At 44.3% G+C, this 13629-nt stretch overlaps 1 protein-coding gene across 1 annotated transcript in view; it reads right to left on the bottom strand.

Moving 5' to 3' along the window:
• Positions 1–13629, bottom strand: part of DIS3L2 (DIS3 like 3'-5' exoribonuclease 2) — a 164735-nt gene that overhangs the window by 84672 nt on the left and 66434 nt on the right. Inside the window, exons 9-10 of the mRNA XM_085232503.1 lie at positions 12269–12516; positions 5595–5768 (exon numbers count right to left, since the gene is read on the bottom strand). Of these exons, the coding sequence (XP_085088629.1) occupies positions 5595–5768; positions 12269–12516 (422 nt within the window). The remainder of the gene's footprint in view (positions 1–5594; positions 5769–12268; positions 12517–13629) is intronic.

Genomic DNA, 13629 nt, shown 5'->3' with positions numbered 1-13629 from the left:
AATATGAGAACACAATAACCCTGTCCAACTGCACACCACTGATTCCGCTTGAAGCTGCACTTCCAGTGACCACACGCGCTTTCCTGTAAGGAAAAACAGCAGCGAAGTTGCCAGCGCGTCTGTGTACACCAGCCACTGGTAACAGCAGCATCTGACAGCAAACACCATGCATCATCCTGCACAAAACAGTGTCACCACAATTGCTGTAGCTATAGTGTAGTAGAAAATGTTATGAAAACAGAGCGGAGGACCTGAAGAAGCCAACTGAGTGTCAGAAGCAAGGAGCTGAACCACATCACTCTGACAGGAGCGCTGTTTTATTCGGTTTTACTTACTCGGCTAATGGGTGAGCATGGAGCTAATGCTAGCTCTCCTCACTGATCCAAGGGCAGCAGAAGTACCCAGAGCAGGTACAGCCATCACTGCTCTTCTGGAATCCATCCTGTTAGAGAGGGACTAGATCTGACATCCTTGGACCCCACTGAGCAATCCTCCGTGTGCCTTCTATCTCCCTATGGAGAGCACTGAATTAGTCACAGAGCGGCTCAGTGCCCAGTGACAGGGCAGAGATCATAATCTGGCCCTGTTTGTGTCTCTGCTCCACGCCAAGATAACAGTCAGCTCTGTAGCAATGTTGCTTATACATTAGCTAAACAAGCCATTTTTCAGTTTCCATCAGAAACCAGAGCATTTTCACGTATCCTATTATAGCTGAGTAAGACCTGCTCTACTTAACACTAGCTTTTTGTAGTGGAAAATCTCCAGGAAACAAGCTGTTTAATGATGTTTTATCTGACTTGTACTCATTTCAAGCTAAAGTATTCCACCTGCCTTGAAAAGGCATCTGTTTCAGAGGCTGAGTGCTTTCCTCCAGTCCTTGCACTGCTCAAGGCTGCCATTTTCTGTATTTCATTTTTTGCCATCACCTCTCATTTTATCAGCCAATAATCTTCTTGGGCAACCGCTGCAAAGAGCATGCTGTCAAACCTTTACTATAAGCACTGCTAATCCCTGTTATTAGCTGCACCACACCTCAAGTGAGAATGAAGCGCTGGGCAGAACCACAGTGCAGGTACTGTCCCATTGCCAGCGCCTTCCCGTTACAAACAGTGCTAAGAACAGTGCTTCCCTCCACAGCAGGGCAGAGCCAGCACAGCATCTCTACCGTTCCTCCCTTATCAGCCAAAGAAAGGATGCTACATTTCTGAATGGGCAGCCAAAATTACAATTTAGCTTTTAGTAATTTTGAGAGCTTTAGGTCAGTTGCAATTTAGGTCACAGCATACTGAAATACCAAGATGCAAACTTTGGCTGAAAACTTTGTTGTACTCTCAGAGCTCTTTGCCTGTAAGAGCAAAGTTCATTAACTCATTAGCTGTGCCCTAGCAGGGAAGCAAGCGAGTATTAATTGCTCCCTGCCAATGCTGTGGATCCTTGCTGTCCCCAGTCTGATGTTCTCCAGCCCTCAGGAGGCTGCTGAAAAAGACTCATGCTTCTCAAAGGAGGAACAGACAGCTTTGCTGTCATTCAGAGAGACCTCAGCAGAGCAGTGAGTCAATGGGAACCACATGAAGCTCAGTGGAAAAATCAAAGTCCTGCTCCTGGAGAGGAATAACACTGCACAGTACAGCTGAGGGCCAACTAGTTGGAAAGCAGCTTAGCAGTAACGGGGCTGGGGTCCTGGTGGGCAGCAAGTTGAACACGATCCAACAACATGCCCTTACAGCAATGGCCAGCAGCCTCCTGGGCTGCAGTAGGAAGTACTGCCTGCAAGTCAAGGGATGCAATCCTTCAGTTCTTCCCTTCTACTGGACACTGGTGAGACTGTGCTGTGTCTAATGTTGGGTTTAGCAGTAGCATACCAAAGCATGTTTGCTGAAGGACTTCAATGATGATTAAGATATGGGAGTGCGTAACCTACACGGACAGGCTGAGAGAGCTGGGATTGTTCGGCCCCAAAAGGAGAAAGCTCAGCTCAGGTGGGGACATCTTATCAACGTCAGGAAATACTGATGTGCAGAAATAAAGGTGACCAAGCCAGACTGTTCTCGAGCTATCTAGGGTTCAATTGAAGGATTAAAGAAAACATACGATAAATGAAACAAAAGCCAGTAAAGGTGATCAGGCCCCAAAACAGGTTGTTCAGAGAGGTTACTGAACCTCCATCTCTGGAGATATCCAAAATCAGCAGCCCAGAGTCCTGCTCTATTTCACCCAGAGGGGTTGGATTACACGATCTCCAAAAGATCCCTTCTGATCTCAACCATTAGAGATTCTCATGAGTACAGAACTTTTCATTTGAAGTCCATCAGTTTCTGCTCTCCAGATCACATCCATCTTGCAGATATTTCAGAGTCTCTTGCCACAGCACCCTTTCTCTGCTCAGTATTTTTAGCTCATTGTTTTGTATTTTGCCAGCTGAGAAACTGCAGTTTGTAATTTTACCTTCAGGTTCATATTTCTTCTTAAAAGTGAATACAATGTCCTGTTTATAATAATAAAATCACTAGTTGGCAGGATGACATCAAATGGAAAAAGAGAAAGCAACTGGAAAATTTAGAGCAAGCAATTTTGAGTGCCAAGTTTCACATTTGTAATAGTCCAGCAGAGGTCAACAGGCTCACTTGTTATTAGGCAAATGGTAAAGAAATAGATATCTTCAAGTTCTTCCATGTTTGACTATATAAACCATCTCCACTTGAACAGGCTCTAGTGCTTTCCAAAAGAGTGATGTTATACATTTTCCACAGTAACACCAACAATGGGAGACATGCAAAAGGCAGAACTGCTTTGCACAGAAGGGCCTTTTTTCTCTCTCCAATATTTAGGTTTTTGTTTCCCACTATGATCGGACTTTCCTGGCTTTAGTTTCTTGTCCCAGTTAAGAAGGAAACAAAAAGATATGAATGAAATCAGAAACATTTGGAACAAGCCATAGAAATAAATAGTTTTTGTGTTTCTTAGATTCTTGGCTACATCTTTTCAAATGGCCTCCTCCGGTGCCCTGTCTGCTGCATCCACCCCAGAGATTTGCATTTCCTGCTTTGCCCTGACCCTTTGCTGTGCACAGGCTGTGTACCAATGAAACACTGAGTAGAAAGCAAAGCAAACAAGGAAATGACGATTACGTGATAGAAAAGATGGGAGAACGGTTGCAACTTTGCACCCACCAAAATTTGCCCCTATAATGCTAATCCTCTGGTGTTTCTCCAAAAACAGAAGATCGAACGCTCCGCAAGCTTCAATGAAAAAACATCAATTTCCATCACCCTGAATAATAGAAAGCACTCTGGTCCTGTATTAACACATTTAATGTCTTTGGAAGGGAAGTTTCTTCAACCACGAATTGTGATACTTTACAAAACTTCATGCCCTCTGTAAAATACAATTGCAACATGCAATGCTAGTACCTAACATTTGCCCAGTGCCTTTCATTAGAAGCTTTCAGTGCCATTTTCAAACAATTAAGCTGGGAGTGCTCATTAAATACTTGCCTCATTTCACAGTTAGATAAAATCATGCAGGTAAAAAAGCAGCTGTCCATGATGAAACTGCATGAGTGTGGCAGAGTTAAATCAGCTGAAAGATTTCAAAGCCATCCACAAGGTTTGGATCTTCTCAGCCTTAAGTAATATAAAAATATTATGTAAAGCTTTCTTTGTGAGCCACTGCTGAAGAAACAAGAAGAAAAACCTCCTGGAAGCAATTCTGCGCAGGCTGTCTAGGTGAGATCACAGCTGCTATCCAAACAGACTATGTATGGCAAGAAGATGCTTTCTGTAAAACTGAAGGAGTTGCAGGAGGATAAGGAATACATTTACAAGATGGCATGGACAAGATATCTGTCCTTCATCTCACTCAGCCTCAGCAGATGGGTTTGCCCAGGTCAGGTGCCTAGTCATAACCAAAAGTCTCGTGCTGTCTTCATGTTTAGACTACGGACTAGTTAGTCAGCAGTGTGCTAGTTGACATTAAAAGGATTAGTAAATTAAGCTCAAATAATTGTCTTAAAAACCTTGACTGTTAAATGTTTATATTTGAGAGGATCAAAAGGAAATCTTCTTTGTAGTGTGCACTATGGTCAGGAAGGGGCAGAGAGGGATTTAAATGGCTTAGCTGCAAAACTGTTATCACCTAGATAAGTCCCAGTGCAATAATTCAGCAATAAAAGCAAGAAATCCACTTGGAATTTGTTTCCAAAAATGACTGTCTGACTGACTTTATTTGCTTGAAAGAGCTTGGTCAGAAGAAGCAGAGAATGCTACTGAAATGCAGTCAAGAATATAAAAATAATCACTTTCCAGTGACTTCTCAACTGCAGGTTTCAGCATCTTTTGTTTGTTGTTTTTTTTTTTAAGCTAGTTGAAGAATACAGTCTGGATCTAGTACCTGAGTGCTACCACAGGTCAAACAGAAGTGCAGTCTTTCCCTGAACTATCCCACTGAATGGCAACTGAAAACCAGTAAAGCTGAAGCAGCACGAAGGTCACAGGCTGGAGTGCAGGATTAAATCCAAAGTAACATCTAGAGTTGGAGCACAGATACAAATGGGTGCAGTTTATCAGCTTATCCCTCTCTCTAAATTGCTAGCTTTCATGCCAATAACAAAGAGAGAGAGGAGCTTCTACTGCTGTAGGTGGTATCTTGAGGAATCAGACTTGTGGGTCTGCTTCACTTCAGTGATAAGCAAGAAAGCAACACCACACTGAGCCACTGAATCTGTTACCCACAGCACAGGGCCTGGAGACCTCCCATGAGAGACAGGATGCTCAAGCACAACAAATGTGGGAGTGGAACACATCCTATCATCTTGATAATACAAGTATTGTTTTGCTTTCATGCAGCTTCCTTCCTTTATTGCAAATCAAGATCTCAAACTACTCTTTTGTCTATATATCTTTTCTAGTGAAGTCTAGAAAGTTCTGCCTGTTACATTTAGGCAGACCAACAATGTCAGAATGTCTATCACCTAACAGACTGCAGAGTTCCCAAAAGCTGGTAGAAGGGAGCAACACAAAGTTGCAGGGATGAGTAACGTGAGGTGGGTGGACAGCACGAAGCTGCCAGGCTACAGGGAGAGAATGCATTTGCCAGCTGCTAACCTGACCAAGAGCCGCCACAAACTCCCCATGACACCAGTTCTTCAAAGCAGAAGAATGCTGAGACTAGACAGGAAAACATAGGACAGTCTCTACCTGTACTTAAGTTTCAAAGTAACAATGTCCAAGATAATTTGATCTGCCAAGCATTCAGAAAATCTCTGCAATAAAACTACCCTTAAAATACGTAATACATTCCAGACAAAAACATAAAGCTTTCAGATTAGGTGCCAAACACCAAATTTTCAGTTTTCAATAGCTCTTTTGAGAAAAAGCCTACTTTGCCTCACAAACACTTCTTCAAATAACTTGTCTTTTGGGTCCGTAGGTACTTTCAAAGCAGTTTCTTTCCACATTAGCAGAGGTATCGTGTAATACGCTACCTGTAATAACATCAGAGCCTTTTCAAAATGTGATGAAATCAAAACAGAACAAAAACAAAGCAATGTTGCACCAACCCAAGGAGGAGCGACAGACCAGGCTTTTTGTCATTACCTTAAATCTCTCCTTTTGGCCATCTCTCCCGGTGAGATAACCCAGGGCAGGCTTTGGGGAAGGCATTCCAGGGCTTCGGGGGAAAAGTCAGAGAAATCCACGCCATACTCTGTCAGGATTCCTTCCGTTTCCGGCTCGATCTCCCCCGCCTGACCAAGACTTTTGGCCAACTGCCTGCAAAGAGGAAGAGAGAAAGGGTTGCAAAAGCTTCTTCCCTTGAGATCCTCCTTCCCCTTATAACTTTAAAAAGTGATTCAGTCCCACAATCTGAAATGGAAAGCAAGATCCCACCTGATCCTGGGCAGCTCTGCAGAAGACAGCTGAGCTGCTGGGATGCTCTGCATAGCTCTCTCCGTCCCAGAGCTACAGACCTCCCCACTTGGGGAAACTGCTGCCCCATGAAGGCAAAGGTGCAAAGAACCCTTGCTGCCTTTCTTACAAGAGCCTGCAAGAACAGACGTGCCCACAGATTGCCTCTCCATTCGCTGTCCAGGCTTCCTTCAAACCTGTGTGCTCCTACTAGTTTGTTCCTCCTCTCCTGGCGACACAGAGATCTCAGAAACATGATCTAGAAGCAAATCATAGACAAGGGAACTTGTCCCACACGCTAATAGCCTTTGCTGCAGTAATCTGCACATGTGTGGATGAGGTGGCTGCTCTATTATGCTTAGAGCAAATTTCCATCTGTCCTACTGCAAACCCCATGGCACATTGGTTGAGAGCTCTGGTGTCAAACAAGTGCTCGGTTATGGATGCAGTGCACCAAGTGGGGTTCCAAAGGAGGGGGGAATTGCTGTCTCCCTGTCTGCTTACAAACATTACAGGAGAATCGAAGTCCCGCAGTGACTCTCCTCCCCTTCCTCATCTCTAGAATGCTCTATAATACACAGAGGCAAATATATATATGTATATAATTATTTTTTGAATATACTGCCATTAGGGTGAATGGAACATTGCAGACAATAGAGATAACACTGCCAGTCCAAGAAAATTACAACTGAAATTAAGGCAAATCCATCAAAATATGACACAACAGAGAGGGGTAATAACACAGTGCAAATACAGCCACTCTAATACGTGTTTTTCCACTGCATAAAATACACAATAACAGTATTGATCCTTTTGCTTTAATTCTAATGAGTGAGAACAGGCACTAATGGATTTTCAAAATCTGGGCCAAAGCAGCGTACTTGTCATTTGGACTAGCAAGATGCTCTCAGTGCTTCAAACGTGCCATAAACCCACAGAACAAACCCCATCCGTGCAGTGCAAGCAAGCCCATCTTCCTTATGGGAGCAGAGCTCTCTCTTCACAACGGGAAGGGCTGCGTAATAAACCTGTCACATTGTGTAATACACTGAAAAGGATTGTGCGCCTTGTGGTGTGGTAAATTGCAGAGTTCACATTGCCTAGCTTTAAAATAAAAATGAAAACAAGGATAAAAGATATTTCCCTCCATTGTTTCAATTTTATGTGCAAACTCTACGGCAGAAATACGTGCGCATTTGGCACTGAGGCTTAATTCTCCACTTCTGCAGCTCGGTCCCAGCCTGATCTTTATTTTAATGTAAATAAACGAGGCATCAGTTTTATCTCCTCCTCTCTCAGCAGTAACAATAAACCAGAGAAATCACTACTTCATTTCCAGGATCTAATGTGCAGCTGGGAGACTTCACAAGGATGGGTCTATGGGTCTGTGGGTCTGCTTGCCCCCCGGAATCTGTGCTCAAACCTTGCACCTTGCACCCAGCTCCATAAAGCAAGGAAGAAGTACCTTGACCCAGACAACTTCCCTGACCAGATGGATAGACAGAAATTTAAAAAAAGGAGGAAAAAGGACACGTTGCCCTATCAAAAAGAAAGGGCAAGAGCTTAAGTCTTGGGTGCCCCTTTCCTCAGAAGGGCAGCAAGCAGGAGGGTGGCTGGAGGGCCACACTACAAGTCATGGAAAGCACCTTTTAATGCCAGAGTGCTTTCCAGCTCAGTTTTGAAACTCATGTTTTCTTGATCCGTTTACTGAAATTAGATTAGGAACCATAAGGAGTTTACCCAGAGGTCTGATATAGGACTAATATTTTTTAATAGTAATTAACATTTGATTTACGGTGTTCCAGGGAACATTTCCCAAGTACCTTGAAACAAAAACTGTACAAGTGGCTTTAATTGGGGCCATGCTACAGTCACACAGACATGATGACTTGCATCAGAGCAAAATCTGACAGGACAGCATGTGATCAAAGGTAACGCATATAGGATCACCAATGGCCCCAGAGTTAACGGCCAGGCTCACTCATGGGGCTCTGCGGCCACCGAGGGTAGCAAGAATAGTTCAAGAGACTTATAAACAACAACAGGCACTGGGCCCAGCAGCGGTCACGGCATCTGTGGCACCCCAGGCTTGCAGGTTTTTTTTTCCTCCAAATGTTAGAAGGTGAAAAATGAATCAGATGTTGCTTGTGACGTTGATGGGAGAGTATTAGAACAGCCTGGGGGGCTGCTTTAATGCCCTCGTGTTGACGTCGGGCCCAGGTAGTACGCAGCCAGGGAAAGCACTGATGGCAACGTGGTGCAGTTGGGATGTGGGGAGGCCAACCATGGCTCCAGGCTCACTGAGCTGCTCCGAGCTGCCAACTCACCACGGCCTCATCTCCCACAACTGCGTGCCTGAGGCAGTCACACTCCCGCTGCCATCTGCCCCTTCACAAGGATGTTGATCAAATCTATTCAGCCAGCCGTTTCCACAAACGTACATTGGAACCCTCTCCATTCTCCAGACTCAGCCAAAACCAGCCAGTGCTGTCAAAGGTTACACGATAAGAACTCTCCAAAAAAGACCACGCATAATTATACAAGGCTTGTTTCTTTTAGAAAGCCAGGCAGGCTCCCAGATGGAAGTCAGTAACTTCCCCAGGGACTTCATAGCCGTTCTCAGTCTCCCCCTAGAGCAGAGATACCCACAGCCATTCTATACAGAGGGTCTCTTTGAGCAGCAGCAGAATCACTGAATGGTTTGAGCTGGAAAGGTCCCAGTAAGACCATGTAGTTCCAACCCCCTGCCATGGGCAGGGATATCTCCCAGCAGATCAGGCTGACCAAAATCCAATCCAACCTGGCCTTGAGCTCCTCCAGGGATGGGGCTACTTTTCTGGGCAGCCTGTGCCAATACCTCACCACCCCCTGAGTAAAGTATTTCTTCCTTCTATCTAACTTAAACTTTCATATTTTCATTTTAAAACACCATTACCCCTTGTCTTGTCAGTTTTTCCAACAGGCCCCTTTGGGTATGGGAAGGTTGCAATGAGGTCTTCCCAGAGCCTTCTCTCCTCCAGGCTGAACAACCCCAGCTCTCTTAGCCCCTCTTCACAGGAGGAATGCTCCAGCCTCCTCAACACCCTCCACATCAGTAACTACAGACCACTTTGATGAAAAGCTACTAATGCAAAGTTTCCTATTCTTTTTCCATAGTTTTATTCATCATCATACTGTAGTGGCAAAAAGTAAAGACTCCACCCTTAGCCATCTCCAAACATGCGGGGATGTCTCAACTAATGCTCCAAACAGCCTTAGATTTCATCACTGATAAGAGATCTCCAGGAAACAACTGTACACAGCAGTACTTGTAATATTTATCTGAAACAGGAGAATATTCTGTAGCTGTTTTGCTTTATCTGCGACCTGAAGCAGGTTCAGTGAAACGGCATTTTGCTGTCACAGTAAAATCACATCACATGTAGAAAGGAGTACGGCAGCATACATTCACAGCATCACCAGTTAGATACGGAGCTGTTGGGTCCTCCCTGCTCCTTCCAGCAGTCAGGGTGACACGAGGTGGCCTTCAGAGGGGACCGTGTCTCAGTGGTGACCACCAGGTGGCAATCACGACACAGAAACGCACCCCCTCCCCAAGGGGACCTCCAGGGGCTGCCAGGTTTCCCGCTCTGCAGGTGACCACTCTGGTTGACCAGTGCCACCACCAGGCCCTTAGCTGGGACATCCCAGTGCCACGTGTGGTCACCACGAAGATCAGAACATCCTGTGAACTCCGAACACAGCACCAAGCTTCCCAAGGGAAAAGGAAAGCTGATGAAGGCGCACAACCAGCCTGCAGGAGTTCAACTGCAGGACAAAAAGTGCCTGAAAACACCTAAGACATCCAGAAGAAATTACTGCCAACCTCGCAGGGAGTTTTCCTTGTACTTCCAGCAGATGTACGTGGTGCATTAAGAAGATCTACAGGTCTTCTGTCCAGACATTTTCAGAATGATGGCAGTACTGCCAAAGGCATATCACAAAGTCTGTGGACAGAAGTAAGGGGTGCACTGCCTCAGCAGGGACTATCCCTAGAGCTATGAGCAACTTGTTTCCTCAATTCCCCTAGAGCAGGCAGTGATGGAAAGAAGTATCTGAGGCCAAGCAGCATGACAGTGCCACAAGGGATGACAAGAGCAGAAAGGAAAACCTGACTGCCAGCTGTAAAACTGTATATAGCTGTAAAACTAATGGCCTCACATTAGCTGAGCCTGTGTTAAAGAAGATACAGACCCAGAAGGATGTAGTGACAAGTCTCCAGTCAACAAAACCAAGGTTGGACATTCAGCTTCCTTAACTAGTCACCTGGCCAAGCAAGTTCAGAAAACCAAGGGTGCAATGAGTTGCTGGTCACCTGCTCATCTTTCAGGTGATGAAAGCTAGCAAGATAGCCAGCAAGATAGCCAGCTTATCAACACGCTCCGAAAGAAACAGGAACTTCTGGGACTTTCAAGAGGTTTCCTTGAATTACACTCTCTAAGCAAACATGTATTTATAGTTAAAAACAAAATGGGTCACAAGGTTTTACGCTCCCATCTCCACAAGGAACTTACTGAAGTGCAGCTGAGTCGCAGAGGAAACGACTATGTATGAAGACAATCGTGGAGGTTTTCTTTCCTGACAACACCCTTTACATCTTGGAAACTACCAAAATATCCAGATGAGAATATGCAATGCTGTCAGAAGCACAATTAAAGAAAAATGCATTAGCGCCCTCCCAAAAAAAAACCTTAGCCCATCCTCCTAATTCGTTTTGCTTGTGTGGGACAGGATGCCAAGCAGCACAATCACCCTCCAGTCTTTTCTCTGTTGGAGTCAAAGACAAAAAAACCTCTCTGCCAACAGGCAACTTAGTCATAGTGAAGTTCACAGCACAGCCAGCCCCTAGTTAAGAGGGGCTCAAAGGGAGGCCACTTCAGTTCATACACAACAGTTTACCCATAAAATACAGAGTGACCTAACTGCTCATGTGTCTCTCAAGAAGTACATCTGAAACTTGCTGTTACAAAGCAGCCACAACTGATATAAACTTTGGAAAACAGAAAAAAATCCGGAGGGCAAGAGGGACTTCAGTTGCTTTTAGTTTTAGGGCTGATAGGTCTGTGCCAGCACATTTCAAAACAAAAGTTTTGATGCAAGTTTTCAGTTTTACAAGGAGTTTGAGCTGAGAACTCTAAAAACATCCCAATGCTCCATCAGAATAAGTTTGCAGGAGGAAGAGAAAGTGGCTTTATGCCCAACTCCCACTACCGTACATATTCCAGATTACCTCCAGATCCCAATCACCTTTAACATTTGGCCACATTGTTTCCATGTGTCAAAGCTATCTACTCTACATTACCAACTAAATCAGGACTACTCCACTTTTCCCAAGGTGACTGAACAGATTTATTAATGTCCACCACTACTTATTAAGGCCCACTCAATAGGAAACAGTGCAGGTGCTCAGGTGGGTGCTTAGTGCACTGCAGCAGTTCCCAAGAAAGAGCAAAAATGCTAAGGACTACAAGGTTTTCACCAGAGAGAGGTAAGATGAACTTGCAATCTGGATCCAGTTCTGCACAGACATTGGCTTAAAATCTTCACCTTCACAGCAACACCTCTGATTTGAACTCTGGACAGCAATGGCCTTACTAAAAAGCAGAGTGTAACATCATTCTAATCTGTTTCAGATGTCAATGAATCCTTTTGTGATTTCTAGCATCCTTTCTTGAAGCAATGCAAATTTAAATATCACAATATTTGTGACTTCTTTCTACTTAAAAGAAAACCAAAGAGGAGCCCCACAGCTACTGACCTTCATCCTCTAGCAGCGAATTTGCTTACACACTTTGCACTTTTCTTACACGGATGGAAAAAAGGCTGAAAGGTGTCCAGCACCCTGCAGTGCTTGTGCTGGTCGAGCTAAGGACCTGTGTGTGTTCTCTCTAGACTGTAAGCTCTTTGAGCAAGGACTGCACACTCATTAATGTTGTGATATCCCAGCAAATCAGAGCAAGCACCAAAAGAAATTAATATTATATTGCCATGAGACATAACTAGCAGTGAGCAGTCATTAGCCTCTGAGTTTCTCCACTAGCTATAGGAGGTATGCAAGGCAAGTATCTTGCTAATCACAGAATCACCTGAGTTGGCAGGGACCTCAAGGATCATGAATCTCCAACCTCCCTTCAACAGGCAGGGCCACCAGCCTTCACATTTAATACATGACCAGGCTGTCCAGGACCCCATCCAAGCCAGCCTTGAACACCTCCAGGGACAGGACATCCACAAACTCACTGGGCAGGTAACAGATTCATGTCTTTATTGCATACATCGAAATAAGTGACTCTCATTTATCTCTGCTTTCAATAGCAGCCACATACCCTGATGCAAAGTTGCTGTCTTCTTTCCAATCCACTATGCGACAGATGAAGAGCATATTTGAATAGTCCTCAGGTCTGGCCACAAAGTCTGAGGGGCAGTCTGCCAAAGACACGTAGGCTCTGGGCACTCTGTGGTCCACAGGTGAGAACATGGCACACTTCTTGAAGAGCTCACTGTTCTTGTCTGCCAGAAGCTTGATGAAGCCTGTAGCTGCTCGAGAATGCTTCTTTTCCAAAATATAGACCACCTGGAAGAGGCAAGCTTTTCTATAGTCAATACCTTCAGATAAACTTATTTTCTGCAGCAGAACAGGGGTACACAGAGGCTCAACAGAATACCTTGGAAAATCACAACGCCTATATCCTATAGTTTCTTATGCATATGTTTTTGTGTGCATTTTTAAACTGAGCACCTATTTACAGTGTATTTTCCTTGCCATCTTGCTGATGGCTATAGATGAGCTATGTGCCTTCCAAGTGCTAGCTCTCTACAGCGATTTTCTTGATTACAGAACAAAACCAGACATGAAGCAGATGCTTCCAAATGCAGGGAATTAGCCACAACATACAAGCAACTCCTGTTAGATCTTTCATTTGTATCCTCGGCCTGCGATTTTGACATTCAGTGCAGAACAGGCCAGTTCAAAAACGGTGCCTCTGGCAGATCCAATGCTAACCACAGGAAAGGATGTGCTGTGGGGAATTTGGCAGTTCTCTCCTCTCTGTGCTTTCTGAAGTTAGGGGTTATTTTACCTTTATACAAGACTGCTTTGAAAAGAATAATAAATTACAATATCATTAAATAATTGTTCCAGAGAGGTGTTCATCCAGGCTATATTTTTGTAGACTATAATAAATCAACTGGATAACAGAAATACTATAGCTGATTTCCTAAACTTATACAGACGAGTCCTTCCTGAAGGTTTCAGAAGCTGCACCTCTGTGTGATTCTGAATGCTGCAACTGCCACGCTGGAGGAGACCAGTGGGCAGCCCAGCCCAGAATGGGGACCAGAATGAGAGGCTGCACAGGAAAGCACAAGATGTGGAAAAGACCTGACCCAGCCTGTCCCACCAGTCTCTTGACATTCGAAGATTGGCTCAAGTCTTGAACCAACAGCACTAACAGCCCTTCCAAAGTCTTTAAGTATTAATTCTGACAACTCTGGATATTCTGACACACATACTAGTTATCCAATTTTCTTTTTTTCTGATTCTTGTTAAATAATTTTGCCTAACAAAGAAAGGGAATTTAAACTAGCATAATTGGAAAAAATAACAAAACACTTGAGGTTTATCAGATCGGACAATTATCTTTGAAACAGGGAATGTTTAGTCAAAGATCAACAAATGGGGGCTAGA

Source organism: Meleagris gallopavo, chromosome 11, assembly GCF_905368555.1.
Source record: "Meleagris gallopavo chromosome 11, MGAL_WU_HG_1.1, whole genome shotgun sequence".
Taxonomy (NCBI): Eukaryota; Metazoa; Chordata; class Aves; order Galliformes; family Phasianidae; genus Meleagris; species Meleagris gallopavo.
Note: the sequence above shows the minus strand (reverse complement) of the source record. Positions and strands in the feature narration are given on the sequence as shown.